The sequence below is a fragment of the Chiloscyllium plagiosum genome, chromosome 6, assembly GCF_004010195.1.
Source record: "Chiloscyllium plagiosum isolate BGI_BamShark_2017 chromosome 6, ASM401019v2, whole genome shotgun sequence".
Lineage (NCBI taxonomy): Eukaryota > Metazoa > Chordata > Chondrichthyes > Orectolobiformes > Hemiscylliidae > Chiloscyllium > Chiloscyllium plagiosum.
In genome coordinates, this window is record NC_057715.1 from 45,518,979 (window position 1) to 45,539,824 (window position 20,846).

At 44.2% G+C, this 20,846-nt stretch overlaps 2 protein-coding genes across 2 annotated transcripts in view; one reads left to right on the top strand and one right to left on the bottom strand.

Annotated features, from left to right (window-relative positions):
• Positions 1 to 19,718, bottom strand: part of hs6st3b (heparan sulfate 6-O-sulfotransferase 3b) — a 64,801-nt gene extending 45,083 nt beyond the window's left edge. Inside the window, exon 1 of the mRNA XM_043691461.1 lies at positions 18,593 to 19,718. Within this exon, the coding sequence (XP_043547396.1) occupies positions 18,593 to 19,101 (509 nt within the window). The 5' untranslated portion in view covers positions 19,102 to 19,718. The remainder of the gene's footprint in view (positions 1 to 18,592) is intronic.
• The window catches only part of uggt2 (UDP-glucose glycoprotein glucosyltransferase 2), a 386,557-nt gene continuing 384,866 nt past the window's right edge, over positions 19,156 to 20,846 (top strand). The window contains exon 1 of the mRNA XM_043691459.1: positions 19,156 to 19,219. The gene's annotated coding sequence lies outside the window, so the exon portion shown is untranslated. The remainder of the gene's footprint in view (positions 19,220 to 20,846) is intronic.

A 20,846-nucleotide genomic window follows, 5' to 3' on the forward strand; every position in this document is an offset into this window, starting at 1 on the left:
CCCCACCCTCCTCTAGCTTATCTCTCCACGCTTCAGGCTCTCTGCCTTTATTCCTGATGAAGGGCTTTTGCCCGAAACGTCGATTTCGAAGCTTTTCGGATGCTGCCTGAATTGCTGTGCTCTTCCAGCACCACTGATCCAGAATCTGGTTTCCAGCATCTGCAGTCATTGTTTTTACCTCGGTATAGGGGAGATGTCAGGGGTAGGTTCTTAACCCAGAGTGGTGGGGGCATGGAATGCGCTGCCTGTGGTAGTGGTAGAGTCAGAATCTTTGGTGACCTTTAAGCGGCAATTGGATAGGTACATGGATGGGTGCTTAAGCTAGGACAAATGTTTGGCACAACATCGTGGGTCGAAGGGCCTGTTCTGTGCTGTATTGTTCTATGTTCTATGTCCTATGTTCTAACCTGGAGTAGGTATCATTGGGCCATGGGGACTTATCCATCTTATCCACTTATCTGCCTCACTAATGTCCATCCTGACCTGGTCTGACCGACATGAGACTCCAGACCCACAGCAATGTGGTTGACTCTCAACTGCCCTGTGAAGTGATCTAGCATGCCACTCAGTTATATCAAATGCTGTGAAATCTCAAAGAAGTGAAATCAGATGGGCCACATGGCATTGATACAGGCACTGGAAAAGACAACAGCAGATACAGCCCATAAACCCCGCAAAGTCATCCTTACTAACATCTGGGGGCTTATGCCAAAATTGGAGGTGCTGTTATGTACACTAGTTAAGAAACAGCATGACTTAGTCATTCTCACGGAATCATACCTTAAAGACAATGTTTCACCGGCAGGACAGACCTTACAGAGGTAACGACACACAGTGGTATACAGTTGAGAGGAGGTTGCCCTGAAAGTCCTCAGCATTGACTCTGGAGCCCAAGAAGTCTCATAGCTTCAGGTTAAACATGACACACAAGAGGCTGGAGAAACACAGCATCCAGGCAGCATCAGGAGGTAGAGACTTCAATGTTTCAAGTGTAACCCTTCAGGACCAAACCCACCTCCAGTGCTGAAGAAGGGTTACACTCAAAACGTTGACTTCTCTTCCTCTTTTTGCTGCCTGGCTTGCTGTGTTCTTTCAGCTTCCTGCGTGTCTACTCTGGATTCCAGCACCTGCAGTTCTTTTTGTCTCTAACCAAGTTAAACATGGACAAGGAAACCTCTTGCTGGTTTGCACATACCATCCTCCCTTGGCTGATGAATCTATATTCCTTCATGTTGAACAACACTTGGAGGAAGCACTGAGGATGGCATGGGTACAAAATCTACTCTGGGTGGGGATTTCAAGCTGGTCAAGCACTAAAGGACTTAGCTACAGCAAGGGTCTGCAGCAAGAAGTGAGGGAGCCAACAAGAGGGAAAAACAGACTTGACTTCATCCTTACCAATCTGACAGCTGCAGATGAATCTGTCCATGATAGTATCAATAAGAGAGACCACCGCATGGTCCTTGGTGAGAAGAAGACCACCTTCAAATGGAAAATAACTTCCATTTTATGATGTGGCACTATCATCATGCTAAATGGGACAGAGTTCAAATACATCTAGCAACTCAAGACTGGACATCCATGAGGCACTGCGGGGCATCAACAGCAGCAGAACTGTACTCCAGCACAATTTGCACCCTCATAGGCCAGCATATCCCTCACTCAACCATTACTATCAAGCTAGGGGATTAACCTAAGCTCAAGAGACTGTGGGAGGGCTTGTCAGATCTAAGCTCTGCAGTCCTGCCACATCCAGTCATAAATGATGGTGGACAATTCTGCAATTTACTGGAGGAGGTAGCTCTACAATTATCCTTAGCCATAAAAAGATGAGGCTGAAGCATTTGTAGCAATCTTTAGCCAGAAGTACCAAGTAGATGAATCGTTGCAGCCTCCGCCAGTGATCCCCAGAATTACAGATGCCAGTTCGCTGCACTTTAGCTGATATCAAGAAACAGTTGGAGGCACTGAATACTGCAAAGGATTCTGACAACATTCTGGCAATAGTACTGAATACCTTGTGCTCCAGAACATTCTGCTGCCCTAGCCAAGCTCTACCAGTACAATTACAACACTGATATCTACCCTGGCAATGTGGAAAATTGCTCAGGTATGTCCTGCACATAAAGTGGAAGTTCTAGTATTGTATTGGGGTGGCTCGCTACCTGATGAAGGAGCAGTGCTCCGAAAGCTTGTACTTCCAAATAAACCTGTTGGACTATAACCTGATGTTGTGTGATTTTTAACCTCTGCACATAAAAAGCATGAGAAATCCAACCCAAGCAACTCCATCAGTCTACTCTCGATCATCATTCAAGTGAAGGAAATATCATTAACAGTGCTATCAAGCAACATCTACTCAGCAATAACCTCTTCAGTGACACCCAGTTTGGATTCCAGCAGGGCCATTCAGCTCCTGACCTTATTACAGCCTTGGTTAAAACATGGACAGAAGACCTGAAATGAAGGTGACAGCACTTGACATCAAGGCTGCATTCGACCAAGTGTGGCATGTTATGGTCCAAGCCCAACCCCTCAAAACACTTTTAAGCAGGTAACCCAGACCATAACTTTGCTATTTGTTTTAGGGAAGTGTATACTGGATATTCCCAGAGTGAATTAGCTGATCCAACTGCCAAGTTTATGGAATGAAACAAAAAAAACAGAAAATAGAATACTGGATAACATATCCTATCCAAAAACCCGACAGACTATCCCGACTTAATGATACTGTTCCAAAAATACTTGCAACAGTCCCAATAAACAAATTCCTTAGCACAAAGTGTAAAAATGAAACAAACCAGGGCTTATAGGTTTTAAGTCAGAGAGAGTGTACATGGCTGGTCTTGCCCCAGCAGCCTTTCTTCACCCACACTGCTCCTGAACTGAAGCAAAAACTCTAATCTAAACAAAGGCTAGCTACTCAGCTAGCTGGCCGCTCCCTTTGATTATACCGTGTTTTTAAAGACAAGAAAACCTATCTGTTCAGGGTAAACAAAAAGGGTACAATAAACCTTTTGAACCCAGCCTAGTTGGAGTCTGGCCAATTACCCCTCTCCGGGAAAAAAATCCTCAAGGGCATAGTAACCTTGAAAAAATACCAAGATTGTGGAATCAGTGGGTCTCAGGGGCAAACTCTCAGCACACAGGAAGGTGGTCATAGTTTTAGAGGGCAGTCATCTTAGCTCCAGGACATCTTTGCAGGGTTGTGTCCGTGACCAATTATCTTCAGCTGCTTCATCAATTACCTTCACACTATCATAAGGTCAGAAGTGGGGATGTTCACTGATGATTGCAAATGTTCAGCACCATCCACGACTCTTCAGACACTGAAGCAGTCCATAGTGAAATGCAACAATTTCTGGACAATATCCAGGCTTGGGCTGATGAATGGCAAGCAACACGCAGACCACACAAATGACAGGCAATGACTATCGTCAATATGATACAATCTAACCATCACCCCTTGACATTTATTGGTGTTACCATCACTGAACCCCTCACTATCAGCATCTTGGTGGTTACCATTAACCAGAAACTCAACTTGACTCACTACATAAACACGGTGGCTATAAGAGCAGGTAAGAGGCTAGGAATACCGCAGTAGGTAACTCACCTCCTGACTCCTCAAAGACTGTCCATCACCTACAAGGCACAGGTCAAGGGTTTGATGAAATACTCCCCACTTGCCTGGATGTGGTACAGCTCCAACAATACTTAAGAAGCTTGACAGCATCAAGCACAAAGTAGCCCACTTCAATTCACACCATATCCACAAGCATCTACTCCCTCCATCACTGATGCTCAGTAACAGCAGTGTGTACTATTAGCAGCTCCTTTACAACACATATCTAGAAGGACAAGGGCAGCAGATAAATGGGAAAACCACCACCTGCAAGTTCCCCTCACCATTATGGCTTGAAAGTATATTGCTGTTCCTTCAGTGTCCTAGAATTCCCTCTCAAAGAGCATAGTGGGTCAACCTACAGCACATAGTCTGCGGCGGTTCCAGAAGGCAGCCCACCACTACCTGTTCAAGGGCAAGTAGCAGCAGGCAATAAATGCTGGACAGTCAGCAAAGACTGTGTCCCATGAATGAATAAAAAAAGTTAAATGTCCCATAATTGTTATAATACTTTTCTTACAAGCCTGTATTATTTCTTTATCTGCCCTGAGACCAGCTAATTTTATGGGTCCTATAAACTTATTTCCATTAGCGAATTATTTCCTTTGCTAATTCATATTTCCATACAAGCTGATTCTATATGTTGATCCTCTGGACCAAGATTATTTCTCAATGTTGTACTTATCAAGCCCTTTATTGACAGAACTACCTTGACCCTTTTTCTTATTTTCCAAAATGACAAATGCTGTTGAACATCAGGGCATGGTCACTTTGCAACAACGTAAAATTGGACAAGCAGAGAGTATGGGAAAGCATTTCCTGATCACAGCAAAACAAAAATTCCTGAAGAAACTCAGCAGGATTGGTGGCAACTATAGAGGGAATACAGAGTTCACATTCCAAATCTAGTGACCCTTGTTCAATTCAGGGTCATAGGACTCATATTGGTAACTCATTTGTTTCTTAACAGGTGCTTCCACCTTTCAAGTTCCTCCAGCAATTTCCGTACTGACTTTTTCAGCTCTTCAGAATCCACAGTTCTTTGTTTTGTTATCCAGATCATAGTACCTTGGCACCTGATGACAAGATGAACCATTATGGATTTTTATACATTTTGTGTTACAATAATTACATACAATATGGTCACTACGTCCTTCCCCTCTATTCTATACATCCAATCCTGTGAAACACTTAATCAATGATGGGCATTCTTATGGACATACCCAGGTTCCCATGATCTCATGATGTTTCACAGATATTGTAATCCCCAGGCCTTGGGATCTTTCTATGCATTCCCAATTTACTGGTTATACTCCTTTGGACCTGTCCCAAACTTGCTTATCTCTAAGTACTGCTTGAATGTTGTTGCCCCTTGAATTCCTTTGCTACCTCTATCAAATTCTGTTACTTGTCTTATATTTTCCACTGCCCCAATTATATATAAAATATACAAAAGACAGTTGGTTCCAACTAACTGCTATAAGACTCATAGTATTAATTCCTATTATAAGGTTAGTTATAAGTAAAGTTTTACAGCTACTTCTACTATTGGCATTTTTTAACTAATAAGTTGTGAACAATCTATTTCGTTCAGGACATGTCCAGCATCTTTTTTAAAGATAAGGAAAGTGTTTTCTGAGGCTAATTAACTTTAAAATCGATGTTTGAATGTTTTCCCCTAATGATTCTATTATATTTTGATTATATATGTGTATATATATTTACATTGAAACCTATCTCTGATTATCTGAAGGATCTTTAACTAGAACCTATTTCTTAATATTGTGAGTAACTTCAAAGAAACAACTGATTACTACAAAATAACTTCAGCTGTTGTTTTCACAGCTGTAAAATAAGTTGGGCTGACTGTCTCATGGACTGAGATTTATATCCCTTGTTCCAACTGGCATTGTTCACCTAATAGGACAATGTCCTTTCATTAATGAGACTGGAATCAATCACATTTCATATTTTAATGAATTTATGTCTATCCTTAGATATCCTCTTATCACACTGTCTAGGATGACTGTTTGTGTAGGGCCTCTGATCACCTTGGAGTAGCCCTGTTCAAAGGTACCATTACGTTTCACTTAATGCTGGAGTAGGCTGTTTAATTCTATTTAACGCTTGTCAGCCATTTTGTGTCTTTCAAAGACGGGTAGTCCTTACAGGGAGTTAGTATTAGAGAATGTATATGAAAACATTCCTTGAAGTGCAATCCCTACCCCTGGACTGAGAGGCCTGGGTGCAAGTCCTACTGCTCTGGAGGTGTCTTATAAAATCTCTGAATAGGTTGATTAGAAAAATCAGTTAAATAAGAGAATGATAGGAAATGTACATTAGGGGTTCTTCTGGTGCGGTAATAGTATCCCTACCTTACAGCCAAGAGACCTAGGTTCAAGCCCCACCTGCTCTACAGGTGTGTACTTACATTTCTGAACAGGTGAATTCAAAAATATGCAGAATGTAGAGAAGCTTAAAATTGAGAGTGGATCTGGCATAAAGTAGTATGAAAGGACTTGTAGATGAAGTTGTGAGAGTGGAAGGTGGAATGAAGTGGCAGGACAAGAATCTGGGATTACAGCAGCAGTATTGGGAGGTTGGATAAAGCAGTGAACATGCAAGTGAGAACTAAGTTGAATACAATAAGTTCAAAGGAGAAATGAACAAGGAAAACAAAGACAGAATAGGAGACTGATCAGGTTAACACAAGGAAAATTCAAAAGCCTTCTATCAGCGTATAAATAGTTAAAGGGTAGTAAAAGGAGGGGTGAGGTTAAGTAGACATCAAAAAATGAGACATATTTATAGAAACAGATGGCATTATTGTGGTACTAAATGAATACTTTACAGTTGCTTTTAACCAATGGAATATATATTACCAAAATAATCATGAAACAGGAGGTAGTAGAGATGTTGGTCACATTATTAGTTTGATACATGTTAATATGTCTGCTGTGTAGACTTTCTAACAGGAGCTGGGTGGCACTGTGTCTGATTTATAAGATAGCATCCACATTATACTTAAATGAATAGATATATTATGTTTACTCTCTAGACTTCAACACAGAATAACCTATTTAAATAGGTTTGCTGGTGTTTAAACAAGAAATTAGATCACAGATGTAGGCCATTCTAAATGCTATCTGAAACAACTCCACGAAGGTCGGTATCCCGTCATCAAGTCACACTTTATTTACAAGTACATAGTACATGACATTGACCCTGTTAGCTCAGGTTAACAGCACCAATCAGAGAACTCATATTCTGTGAGATCCATCTGGCTGATCTCATTCCAATCATTACACTATCCAAATTACAAGGTTAAAACTAAAATTCATTCTTCATTATCGGATTTCAGATCAATGCCCATGTCTTTCTCAATTGTTTAAAGAATGTAAAAGCACTACTACAGGTAGTCCTCCTAGATCACCTAATGCTTTTCTAACTTACAATTGCCTAACTAGAAAAACAAGTACTTAATAAGCTCGGCTAATAAAGTCTGAGGTTGATTCACCCTCTCCCATTTAATTGATTTTAGAACATTTCTTTCAGAGGAAATATTGTAAATAGCTTTCTTCCAGTCAGCATTTAATTATTGTATAAGTTATCTAAATGTGCATATTGCTAGCCTAGGGGCCAATCCACTTGACAATGTCCCTTCTGATCAAACCACAAATACACAGAAGTTGGAAAAGCCATGTACCTTCTCCAGTTGTTGTCAAGATACACTAAATATTGTAGGATACATCAGACTATTAAGTAAAGTTTTATCCTTTATATTAACCAGAATCCATCAGTTGATCCTGATCCTAGCCTACTTGGATAGCATAACATTCTTTCAGTTTTCATGCTTACCATATTTGTTAACATGATTTTGCATATTTGAATAATAGTTTTGGAAACAGTGAAGATGCCAGTTTGACTAGAAGTGAGGTACAGCAAAAACCTGATGCAATAAACCTTGCCCTAAGGTTTTAATTCATTCATGAGGTGTGGGCATTACTGGATGGACCAGCATTTATTCCCATTCATAATTGCCCTTGAGAAGGTGGTGGTGAGCTGCCTTCTTGAACTGCTGCAATTCATTTGCTGTAAATAGACTCAAAATGCTTTTTGGGAGGGGGTTTGAGGATTTTGACCCAGTGGCAATGACAGAATGCTGTCATTTTCCAAGTCAGGATGGTGAGTGGCTTGAAGGGGAACTTGCAGCTGGTGGTGTTCTCATGTATTTGCTGCTCTTGTGAGGAGAACAGTGAATTTGATGAGGTGGAGAGGTGAGCAGGAAGTTCTCACCTCCACGGGGATCTACCACGGTTGAAGGCAAGGATGCCTTACTTAAAGGTCATATGAACAGGCATCCACTCAGTGCAGAGGAGGCAACAGGCAGCCTGTGTTGACCCCTTCCCTCTCAAACCCACATTCCCATGGAGATGTCTCACAGCAAGAGGAAACTAGCACCACTGTTAACAAGGTCCCTGTCTGGGCTATCCAGGAAAGGCAGCAGTTCCTGTTCCCTAAGGTCCTCTCATCGGACCAAGGCAGTCTGAATAGAGGCCACAGCAAGGCTCAGTGCCTGTTAAAATTTAGTGTGCAGGAAAAGAATAAAGGGTTTCCTACATTCTGCACAGGTAGTTGGCACTATCTGCTCACTGTCAGCTGACACTTTTGCAGACGTCACTCAGTCTAACTGAGGCAGAGCAGAGATATGTCAGAGAGAGGCTCACCCACAAGCCTCAGCACCAAGTAGGATATGTGCACTGAATGTGCCACAGTCACCTCATTCTGGCAATATTCTACCAGTCCTCAATTGGGAATCACTTACTGTGCAAAGCTCAGGAGTGGCCTGGTCATACATGCTGATGCTCACATACCCATTGCTATGGCACTCCAACCTTCATTGTTTGACAGGAGGAAGGGGTCCAGACTGTCAGCAAGCGGATGCCAGACATCCGCATCTTCACCCATTTCAAAAAGAAGGAAGAGGAGGATTATGACCAAGACAGTTTCATCAGAGAGATAGGATTCTCTCACGACATTAGTGAAGATGTCCCCAGTTTGCTATTGTCAAATGTGTTGACATAGGAGGGCCTTGTTTCCATCAGGGAGTACATATAACTAGCACCATGTTCTTTCTTTTCTCCATTCCAGTTACTAAGTGAAATATGAAAGAAGAAGTGGGTACTCTTTCCCACTCTCCACCCTCAGCTCCTCCTTCAAGCTCCACCACCAACTCTGAGAAAATAACCCTACCTTCAAATTGGACACTGGCATGGCATTTGCCTACATGACATCCACCAGCACACATACAGAATGTAGAGTAAGCTTGTGATCACAAACAAGTCCCTGGCCAATACAGAAGCAAAGGTTACTTTTTCTGACTCCAGAGACCTGCTGAAACCCAGACCCCAGCTCAGCCTCATATGGATGATGAACTCTAAGTTATGGGTTGGACATGTGGAGACAAACAGGGAAACATCATTTTGAACTAGAAGAGTGTCCAAAGTCTACTGCCATGATTCCAAACAGTGAGGTCTTGGCTGCCTTCATGAGGAAGCTGCTGCCTTTGGGGATCCAGTTCCAATAAAGCGCCCTATGGCTGGCAGATATGCACTCTGACCTGCACTTCATGGGTGCACTTCATCAATGGTAAGACAAGGGGGGCTCACTTTGACTTCTCTCCAGGTGCCCCTTCTCCTTAAGGAGTCAGGGAGATGCCATCGCACACTCACAAGAAGGAAGAGTGTCATCCATACATCACAGGGTACTTATCTCAGGGCACTCCAAAAACAACCTGCTACAGAAGTGACCCATTACCTTCAGCATGTCAGGCTCAGAAGGCCTCCAGGCTTTAAGACACAAAGGATCCCTGCCAAGGTTATCACATCACTGACACCAGTGGGTAGCAGTCAGCAGGCTGACCCCAATCAGCTAGAGATGTTGGAGCAGTACCTGGAAATGATGGTCCACAAAGACAAAGTTCTGATGGCATATGTATGGTTCAGGTGATCATTTAAGCCATCCAATCTGTAGCTTTGTAAATATCTCTTAAGTAGCACTACGTGTAAATTTTCTGTAGCCTCACTATACCACCAAGTACTGATAAGGTTATCAGAAGTGAAAGGAGTAGAGCATCAAGCATCATCACAAGGAATGATGGTCTTCCAATGGGACACCTTTTGTTTGTTCACATCATCAGTAATGTGTATGCCTAATGTTCTCATGAACCAACAAAGTATAGAGCTAGCATTTAAAATTATAGCCAAGGGTGCCCTGACTGATCTCAGTGCCACTTACATTGTCAGTGAGGTGAGAATGCGGATGCAGATTACGATGCAGATACAATCAATGTGAGTAATGAAGAAATGTTGCAAGGTTCCTTTGGGTAGAGGATAATTTCTGAGGGTGGGCTCTCCATACTCAGGGATAACATAACTCAGATTAAGAGGTGGGCAATACACGACTAGAAGCGAAGGACTTCATTCTCTGGGGGTATGAAAATAGAAGGGGAGTGTTTTCCTGTAGGGTACTGGAGGCATTGTCACTAAGGACACTCATTTAACACAACATAGAGTCATAGAGATGTGGCAGCACTGAAACAGAGAAAACAGCCCCAGCCTATTCAGCCTCTCCCTATAGCCCAAATCCTCCAACCATGGCAATATCTTTGTAAATCTTTTCTGAACCCTTTCATGTTTCACAACATCTTTCTGACAGGAGGAAGATCAGAATTCCATGCAATATTCCAAAAGTAGCCTAACCAATGTCCTGTACACCTGCAACATGCCCTCCCAATTCCCATACTTAATGCTCTGACCAATAAAGCAAAGCATACTCAATGGTCTCTTTATCCTATCCACCTGCGACTCCACTTTCAAGGAACTATGAATCTGCACTTCAAGGTCTCTTTGTTCAGCAAACTCCTCAGGACCTTACCATTAAGTATCTAGGTCCTGCCCTGATTTGTGTTTCCAAATGCAGCACCTCACATTTTTCTAAACTAAACTCTAACCGCCACTCTTTGGCCCATTGGCCCATCTGATCAAGGTCCATTTAGTCAAAGGAAAGGAAGCTCTCCAGGACTCTAGTGATTGTGAGGAAATAATGACATGAATCACATTGGCCATGATGTAGGAAAGCTGTGGAGCATGCTGCAAGGTCTGTGGGCTGTAAACTGGCTCCTCTGTGCTATCTCAATATGTTCCAGTGTCTGCCTTACAAAGTTCTCAGAAAGGCAGAGTCTGCAAGTGGAATATGTGGAATAATAGGGTATGAGCAACCAAATCAAACTGAGACAGCATGGGATTTTAGAGGTAGCATGTAAATGGATTTGCTGAGGAAGACACAATGATTATGCTACTTTCCAGGAGCCCAAGTTTGTGAGAGTGTGCAGTGCTGTGCAAACATTGGTGCACACCATTAGCACAAGCGGTAGGCTTATCAATTCATTTTCATGCTTCTAAGGGATCAAAATAGCAGCAAAATGTAAAACAGAACCAGAAAATTGTAACAGAAAAAGCTCAATGGTGTCTGTCCCAAAGTGGAAGCAGGGGCTCCTGGAAATCAAGTTTAAAAGAACATAATAGGAGGAACAGATATTTGTTAGCACAAATCACCTGGTTTTTGGTCGTAGTAGAGTTTTGCCTTGCCTGTCTGCCTTGTCTCAAGATTGCCCTGGCCTTTTCTGTCTGTGAGCTACCAATTGGCCCATTCCTTTATCACTGAGTTCTATCAAACTGTCAAGAAACATGCAATTTAAAATGAAAGACAGACGTATGGGACAAATTGAGCTAGCAATGATAAAACTAGACAGTAAGAGCATCTACAAGTATTTGAATAGGAACAGGGTAACTCGCGTTGTTCCTCCAGAGAATGACTCTGGGCAATTGGAACACAATTAGAGTCATGGAGCAGGACACCATGGAAACAGACCTGTCAGTCCATGCCTACCAGATATTCTAAATAAATCTAGTCTCATTTGCCAGCATTCGGCCCATATCCCTCTGAACCCTCGCTATTCAAATGCCTTTTAAATGTTTTAATTGTACCAGCCTCCACCACTTCCTCTGGCAGCTCATTCCATACAGGCATTATTCTTTGCATGAAAATGTTGCCCCTTAGGACCCTTTTAAATTTTTCTCCTCTCACCTTAAACTTATGCCCTGTAGTTTTGGACTCCCCTATCCCAGGGAAAAGATCTTGTTTATTCAGCCTTTCTATGCCTCTCATAATTTTATAAACATCTATCAGGTCACCCCTCAGCTTCCGATGCTCCAAGAAAAATAGTCCCAGCCTATTCTGCCTCTCCTGATAGCACAAACCCTCCAAACCTGGCAATATCCTTGTAAATCTTTTCTGGACCTTTTCAAGTTTCCCAATTTCCTTCCAATAGCGGGGACTTGAGAATTGCAAGCAGCATTCCAAAAGAACAATGTCCAGTACAACCCCAACGTGACCTTCCAATTCCTGTTCCAATGCACTGACCAATAACGGCAAGCACACTGAATGTCTTCTTTACTACCCTGGGCGAAAGTGAGGACTGCAGATGCTGGAGGTTAGAGTCGAGAGTGTGGTGCTGGAAAAGCACTGCAGGTCAGACAGCATCCGAGTAGCAGGAGAGTTGACATTTCGGGCAAAAGCCCTTAATCAGAAGTGAGATTGTGAACGAGGGGGTGGTCAGATAAATGGCAGGGGGGGGTGCTGCTGGTGGGAAGGTAGCCAAGAGTGTGATAGGTAGATGGAGGTGGGGGTAATGGTGATAGGTCGAAGCGGGTAGGTGGGAAGGAAGATGGACACGTAGGACAGGTCATGAGTTGGAAGGTTGGATCTGTGATAAGGTGGGGAGAGGGAAAATGAGGAAACTGGTGAAATCCACATTGATGCCTTGGGATTGGAGGGTTTCAATGCGGAAGATGAGGCGTTTTTCTCCCAGGTGACAGGTATTAGGGAGTGGCGATGGAGAAGGCCCAGGACCTGTATGTCCTTGGCAGAATGGGAGGGGGAGTTGAAGTGTCCAGCCACCAGGCAGTGGGGCTGGTTGGTGCGGGTGTCCCGGAGATGTTCTCTGAAGAGCCCTACTCGCAAAGCGCTTCACAGAACATCTCCGGGATACCCACACCAATCAACCCCACCGCCCCGTGGTCGAATACTTCAACTCCCACTTCCACTCCACCAAGGACATGCAGGTCCTGGGCCTCCTCCATTGCCACTCCTTAACCACCTGACGCCTGGAGGAAGAACGCCTCATCTTCTGCCTTGGGACCCTCCAACTTCATGGCATCAATGTGGATTTCACCAGTTTCCTCATTTCCCTTCCCCCCACCTTATCCAACTTTCCAACTCGGCACTGCCCTCATGATCTGTCCTACCTGTCCATCTTCCTTCCCACCTATCTGCTCCACCCTCCCCTCTGACCTATCACCATTACCCGCACCTCCATCTACCTTTCACACTCTCAGCTACCTTGCACCACATTCTCGACTTCTTCATTATCCTGTCTACCTGGGACTGCACTTTCAAGGAACTATGCATCTACACTCAAAGGTCTCTTTGTTCAGCAACATTCCCCAGGACCTTACCATTAAGTGTCTAAGTTCTACACTGATCTGCCTTTCCAAAAATGCAGCACCTCATATTTATCTAAATAAAAGTCTATCTGCCAGTCCTCAGCCCATCTGATCAAGATCCCGTTGTACCCTGAGGTAACCTTCTTCTTTGACCACTACACCTCCAATTTTTGTGTCGTCTGCAAACTTATTAACCACATCTCTAAGTACATATTCAAATAATTTATGTAAGTGACAAAAAGCAGTGGACCAAGCACCAATCCTTATGGCACGCCACTAGTCACAGGCCTCTAGTCTAAAAAGCAATCCACCATCACGACCCTCTGTCTTCTACCTTCAAGCCAGTTCTGTAACCAAATGGCTAGTTCTTTCTGTAGTCCATGTGATTGAACCTTTCTAACCAGTCTACCATGAGGCACCATGTTAAACGCCATACTGAAGTCGATATAGATCACATCCACTGTTCCACCCTCATCAATCCTCTTCAATACTTCTTCAAAAAACTCAATCAAGTTAATAAGACATGATTGCCAATGCCACATTGACTATCCCTGATCAGTCATTGCCTTTCCAAATACTTCTAATTCCTGTCCCTCAGGATTCCCTCCAACAACTTGCCCAATATCGATCTATAGTTTCCTGGCTTTTCCTTACCACATTTCTTAAATAGTGGCACCAGCTTAGTCAACCTCTAGTCTTCTGACACCTCATGTGTGACTATTGGTTATACAAATATCTCAGCAAGGGGCCCAGCAAATGCTTTCCTAGCTTCCCACCAAGTTCTAGAGTATACCTGATCAGGTCCTGGAGACTTATTCACTTTTATGCATTTTAAGATATCCAACACTTCCTCCTTTGTAATGTGGACATTTTTCAAGATGTTGATATTTATTTTCCCATGTTCTCCATCTTCCATATCCTTCTCCACAGTAAAGACTAATGCAAAATACTTGTTTTAGTATCTGCCTCATCTCGTATGGTTCCAGACATAAGTGGCCTTGCTGATCTTTGAGGGGCCCTATTCTCTCTCTTGTTACGCTTTTGTCCTTAATGTATTTGTAGAATCGCTTTGGAATCTCCTAAACCCTATTTGCCAAAACTATCTCATATCGCCTTTTTGCCCTCCTGATTTCCCTCTTAAGTAGACAACCTACTGCCTTCATCCTCTTCTAGGGATCCACATGATCCCTGCTGTCTATACTTGACTTATGTTTCCTTCTTATTCTTGACCAAAACCTCAATTTCTCTTGTCATCCAGCATTCCCATACAAAAAAATGGTGAAGGCTTTGAACAGGCGTTTTGTGTCTATCTTCACTGTAAGAGACTTGGAACATGTCCAAACGATAATTGAAAATCAAAAAGTGGTAGAGGGGAACGAACTTAAAACACCATCACCGGAACTGGAGAAGAAGTGTCAGTGGACTTGAAATGTTGATTCTGCTTTCTCTCCATACATGCTGCCAGACCTGTTGAGTTTCTCCAGAAATATCTGTTTTTGTTTCAGATTTCCACCATTTGCAGTTATGCATTTTATTTGGCAAATATTTAAGAAAGGAACGAGATAGAAAGCAGAGGAACCCCACACCTGGGGAATTGGACTGGTGCTAATTCAATTCAATCCATTTGGTATCAAGAAATGGCTTAGTGCACTGTAGTCAGAAAACGTTATGCCCCAGAAGACATCTTGAGTATAGTACTGTAGGCCTGTGCTCCAAAGATACATCATTGACCACGTGGGAGGGAAAATTGCGGTCTTTGAAGAAGAAGGCCATCTGCTGTATTCTGTGGTGGAACTGGTCCTCCTCAGAGCAGGTGCAGTGGAGTTGAAGGAATTGGGAATAAGGGATAATGTTTTTACAGGAGGCAGGGTGGGAGGAAGTGTAGTCCAGGTAGCTGTGGGAGTCAGTTGGTTTGTAGAAGATGCCCGTATTGAGTCTGTCACCGTTGATGGAGATGGGGAGGTCCAGGAAGGGGAGGGAGGTGTCTAAGATGGTCCAGGTGATCTTCAGGTCCCAAAGGAGCCTTCCACATCCATCAGAGTTTTACCTACATTTTCACACGTCATTTACTGTATCCGTTGCTCCTGATGCGGTCTCCTCTACATTGGGGAGACAGGACGCCTACTTGCAGAATGCTTTAGAGAACATCTGCAGGACACCTGCACCAACCAACCCCACCGTCCCGTGGCCAAACACTTCAACTCCCCCTCCCACTCCACCAAGGACATGCAGGTCCTGGGCTTCCGCAATTGCCAAACCCTAACCACCCGATGCCTGGAGGAACAACCGCCTTGGGACCCTCAAACCACACGGGATCAATTTGGATTTCACGAGTCTCCTCATTTCCCCTCCCCCCACCTTATCCCAGATCCAACCTTCCAACTTGGCACCGCCCTCATGACCTGTCCTACCTGTCCATCTTCCTTCCCACCTATCCACTCCACACTCCTCTCCAACCTATCACATTAACCATACCTTCATCTACCTATCGCACTCTCAGCTCCCCCCCCCCCCCCCACCCTTGGTAACAAGAAATGGCCTAGTCCACTGGAGTCAAAAAAAGTTATGCCCTGGAAGACATCTTGAGTATAGTACAGTAGGCCTATGCTCCAAAGATACAACCTCACGCTAAGCTGTTCTATTATGGCACAAGTGTGGTGTGGAGCCATCCCCTTGGCTCACAAGCCTCATTCCTGATGAAGGGCTTTTGCCCGAAATGTCGATTGTCCTGCTCCTCGGATGCTGCCTCACTTGCTGTGCTTTTCCAGCACCACACTCTCGACTCTGATCTCCAGCATCTGCTGTGCTCACTTTCTCCCTGTTCTAGTATGGCTACAGCACTGGCAACTATGTAGATAAAGTAGAAAATTGTTCAGGTACATCAACCCAAATTTTCACAGCTCCATTGGTGTTAGAATGAAGGCAGGCTGGCTGGATTTAAAATTAGTGATTAGCACCCGATTCCAGAATTCCATCCACTGTTCCCTTAGTGTGGGCTTTTACAGCCCAGGATAAGGGTTACGGCCCAGGATAAGGGTTCAGGATGCTCGCTGGTCTTAAATAATCCCATTCCTCATGTTCCTTTGTGGAGATCTGTAATTTCGATCCTCCTCCAATTTTAGGGAGTTTGACCCATATTGTTATTGGGTTTCCTGAAAAGGGTGTTGGAATCTTGGGGAAGATGGTTAACAGGCCAATGTGAAAATGTCTGACCACCTTCAACTGTCATAATTGGATTTCAGACATAGAATTCCAACTACTGCGAAAAATAACTGAAGTTTTTGTCCTTTAAGTGTGTGAGTTTTTTTCTGAAGTTTATGCTAGAGTGCAGTTCAGAGAATATAGTATGGAAATGCAGGTACTTGGGTGTTCCTGGGGGGCAGATTCACAAGTCATTCAAATACATCTTACAACATTTTGTTTGATTTTTGAAGAGCAGTTACCAATTTGAGCTGGCTTTATAAGACCTGCTTGGGAAACAAACAGAACTTGTTCACACTTGTAGAACCTACAAATAGAGCCCTCTGTAATATTCAAGTCATTTTGTTTCATTCTTGGTCTGGACAACCAAATATCATGCAGTTATTAGGCCAAATCAATACCTTGTTGGAATGAGAGTTCAAGTGCCTCAATAAATAGAAACTCTCGGTGCTAAAATCCAAGGTTTGTTGCTTTATTCATATCACTGTCTAATACAGTAGGAGAATGCTTTGATAATATCGACAGAGTTGCCTTGTCCAGAAACAAGCGACAATATACAATTGTTGATGCTTCCCATACCATACTGAAGACAAAGCCTTATACCCTATAAAATGGAATGGGTGGGGGAAGATAAATGTGCCTTCTTGGTGGGTGGCTAGCTCCTGCAGTCAGTACTCCTTGTACTTCGGTCTGCTGCTAGTGATTTGGACACAAAATTGGTCGACGATGCCCTCCAGTGCATCTCCTCCACTTCCCGCTCCTCTGCCATTTGAACCCCATCCTCCAATCGCAACACGAACAGAACTCCACTGGTCCTCACTTTCCACCTCACCTATCTCCACATATATTGCATCACCCACTGACACTTCCACCACTTACAAACAGAGCTGACCCACTAGAGATCTAGTTCCTTCCCACCCCATCTACATTCCAGAGAGACCATTTCCTCCGCGACTCCTTTGTCAGATTCATGCTCCCCACCAGCCCTCACCCCACTTCCCAACCTCACCTCTGTCCAAGGCCCCAAAAGACCTTTCCACATCTGACAGAATTTTCCTGTACCTCCATGCACGTTATCTACTGTATCTGTTGCACCTGATAAGGTCTCCTCTACATCAGGGAGACAGGATGCCAATTTGCAGATCGTTTCAGAGAACATCTCTGGGACACCAACACCAACCAACGCCACCACCCCGTGGGCGAACATTTTAACTCCCCCTCCCACTCCACCAAGGACATGCAGGTGCTGGGCTTCCTTCATCACCAAACCCTTACTACCTGACACCTGGAGGAAGAATGCCTCAATTTCCACCTCATATTCCCAGCTACCTTCTCCCCAGGCCTACTCCCCTTCCATTTATCTCTCAGTAACCCCTCCCCGACCCACAAGCCTCATTCCTGATGAAGGGGCTCTTGCCTGAAGCCTCGATTCTCCTGCTCCTCGGATGCTGCCTGACCTGCTGTGCTTTTCCAGCACCATACACTCAACCAAGATTTTAAATACCTTTGAATACTGGGTTGCAAAATATGATTAGGTTCTTTAGTTCTAAAGATGATATTTGTCCAGGGACCTACAGAGGCATGAAGTTCATGATTTCCAGTTGCAAATAAACAAAAAATTCATGTTGTCTATTGGAATCTGAAAGATTCATAAAGAAATACCGAGCGGATAAATCAAGTTGTTATAAGACAAATCAGGATTGAATTGGGCACAACTTTGGATTCAGTTACATTCAATGTTCATAATATTATTTCTTTTTAAAGTTCTGCTGTTTTCCATCTTTAAAAGCAGATGCCTCTGAGTCATATTCCTTTCCTTTCTATGCAGATTGTTGCTGCAGGAGATGCGCTCCTCCTACGGTGTGTTGATCTTTGTACCTCTGAACCAAATCTGCTCAGCCCTGTAAGGCTTTCTTTAAAAATCAAATTTGAGTTTAGGGAAGGTCAAGAATTTGAACTCCAACCACCACCCCACCTCTCCAATCTTTTACAAACATGATCACTGGATAAAATGTATAAAAGCATTTTCACAGGCCATTTTGAATAAAGATTATACCCGAAAGCTATTTATATTGAACAAAAACAAAGATGACGGTCAGTAGAACAGACTCTGGCTACAGCCTGATACTGTGCTGACATGACCAGGGAAGCTGTGGCCCAGGTTGGTTGCTCAGCTTTATATCTTTGCCCTGTTCCTCACCTGTGAGTGTCTCGCTGCTGTGGGTTCTCCATGAGGGCTGGCACACAGTTGACCAGCTCGGTCCAATCTGCATGCAGCCCACAGCTCCAGCCGGTGGAGAACCTGGAGAACAGCCAGCTCTCTCTCTTGCCTGGCCGGTGGCAAGTGCATTTCTTCTGTCCGGCCCGACAGTCACAGGGCTGCTCCAACCGGATGTTCCGCACCAGATGCCTCCCGAAAGTGGTGCCGCCGGTCTTCTGTATGTGCAAGAAGACGATCACGTCGTCCCCTTTGATGTCAAAATCCAGCCGCCTCCAGAGATCCCGCTCGGTGAAATTGAAGGCACCCTGGAACCTCCGCTCCTCCGCCCCCGGACGCTGACCAAGGGGAGAGAGCCCAAAGTCCAGGGCTCTGTCCCCCCATTGCATTCGGCAGGAACTGGCTCCAGGGCAAACATACTGGAAGATGATCACCACAAACAAGACGACCAACACCAGCAACAGCAGCCGCCTGTTACATTTCTCATCCATGTTTCCCACAAGCTGTCCTCATCGATCGACAGAAGCGCTAACCAGCCATGGCATCTCCCACACAAGACTGCATTTGCTGGCGCCTAGTAACGTTCCCGTTCAGCATCTCCCTGTACAGGTGATGTGAGCGCGATCTCAGTTCCCCTGTCGTTCGACCCGTCCGTTTATAAATAACAACAGGGAACCTCGTCCGCTGTCAATGCTCAAACAATGTACCAGAGGGAGCTACTGCACAAACGCGGGGACAGCAGAAGCTCCGCGTTCCCGGATTTACTGGCCACACGATACAAGCCATTACTCTGACCCAGAGAGACACTCCCACTGTCCAGTCTGTACACAGTATCACCCGGACCTGGAGAGACACTCCACGCTCTCAAGTTTGTGCAGAGTGTCATGCTGAGCCAGAGAAACACTCTACACTTTCCAGTCTGTACACAGAGAAATTAAGCCATATGGGTAGAATTTAAAACCAAAAAGGAGCATTCACATCACTGTGAACTGTAGCCCCCTCCCGAACAGACTGAGAAAAATACAGCAGATATGTAGATAAAGTTCAAAGTAGTCTAAATGTAGTTGGATATTGATTTTGAGGATTTCAAATTCCTCAACATTAACTGGGGGGTGGAAGAAAGTGAGGACTGCAAATTCTGGAGATCAATGTCTAAAGATGTGGTGCTTGAAAAGCACAGCAGGTCAGGCAGCATGGGAAAAGCAGGAGAATGACGTTTGGGGCATAAACCCTTTGACAGGAATGTGGGGGGAAGGGAGGTGGGGAGAGGGGAGGGGGCTGAGAGATAATTGGGGGGTGCAGGGCTGGAGATGAGGACACTGGTGAAATCAATGTTGGTGGCATGTGTTTGCAGGGGCCCAAGGCGGAAAATGAGGCGTTAATAGGGGTCTCATAGTGTGAATGGTTAAGAGGGAGCAGAGTTCTTAAAATGCATCCATAGAAAGCCCTACAAGAGAGGAGTGTTGCTGTACTTAGTTTCAGTTGACAAATTGGGCAAGTGGTTGAAACATCAGTGTTGGGAGGTGGGTGGGGGGAGGGGGGGTGAACCATTTTATGCTGACAGTGACCATAACTCTGTTATATTCAAAATTGTTAAGGAAAAGGACAAGGATGGTCCTGAAATCAAAGTTCTCAACTGGGGAAGAGCTGATTTTAAGAAGATTGGGTATGATTTGGCCAAAGTGGACTGGAACTGATATTTTTAGGTAAACCTTGTGTTAGAGCTGTGGGATGCATTCAAGAAGGAAATATCATGAGGTTAGGGCCAACATGTTCCAATAAAGGTAAAAGGGGACCAACAAATTCAGTGAATCCTGGATATCGAGGAACGTACAGGATTGGATAAGGAGAAAACGGGAGGCTTATGGCACATACTGAGTGCTCAAAACAACAGAAGCCTTGAGAAGTACAGAATGTGCAAGGGAGGTCTTAAAATGAAATTAGAAAGAAAGGGAGCATGAAAGGATAATGACAGGGTAAATGTAAGGTCATAGAGTCAGAGAGATGTACTACATAAAAACAGACCCTTCGGTCCAACCTGTCCATGCCGACCAGATATCCCAACCCAATCTAGTCCCACCTGCCAGCACCCGGCCCATAACGCTCCAAACCCTTCCTATTCATATACCTATCCAAATGCCTCTTAAATGTTGCAATTGTACCAGCCTCCACCACATCCTCTGGCAGCTCATTCCATACACATACCACCCTCTGTGTGAAAATGTTGCCCCTTAGG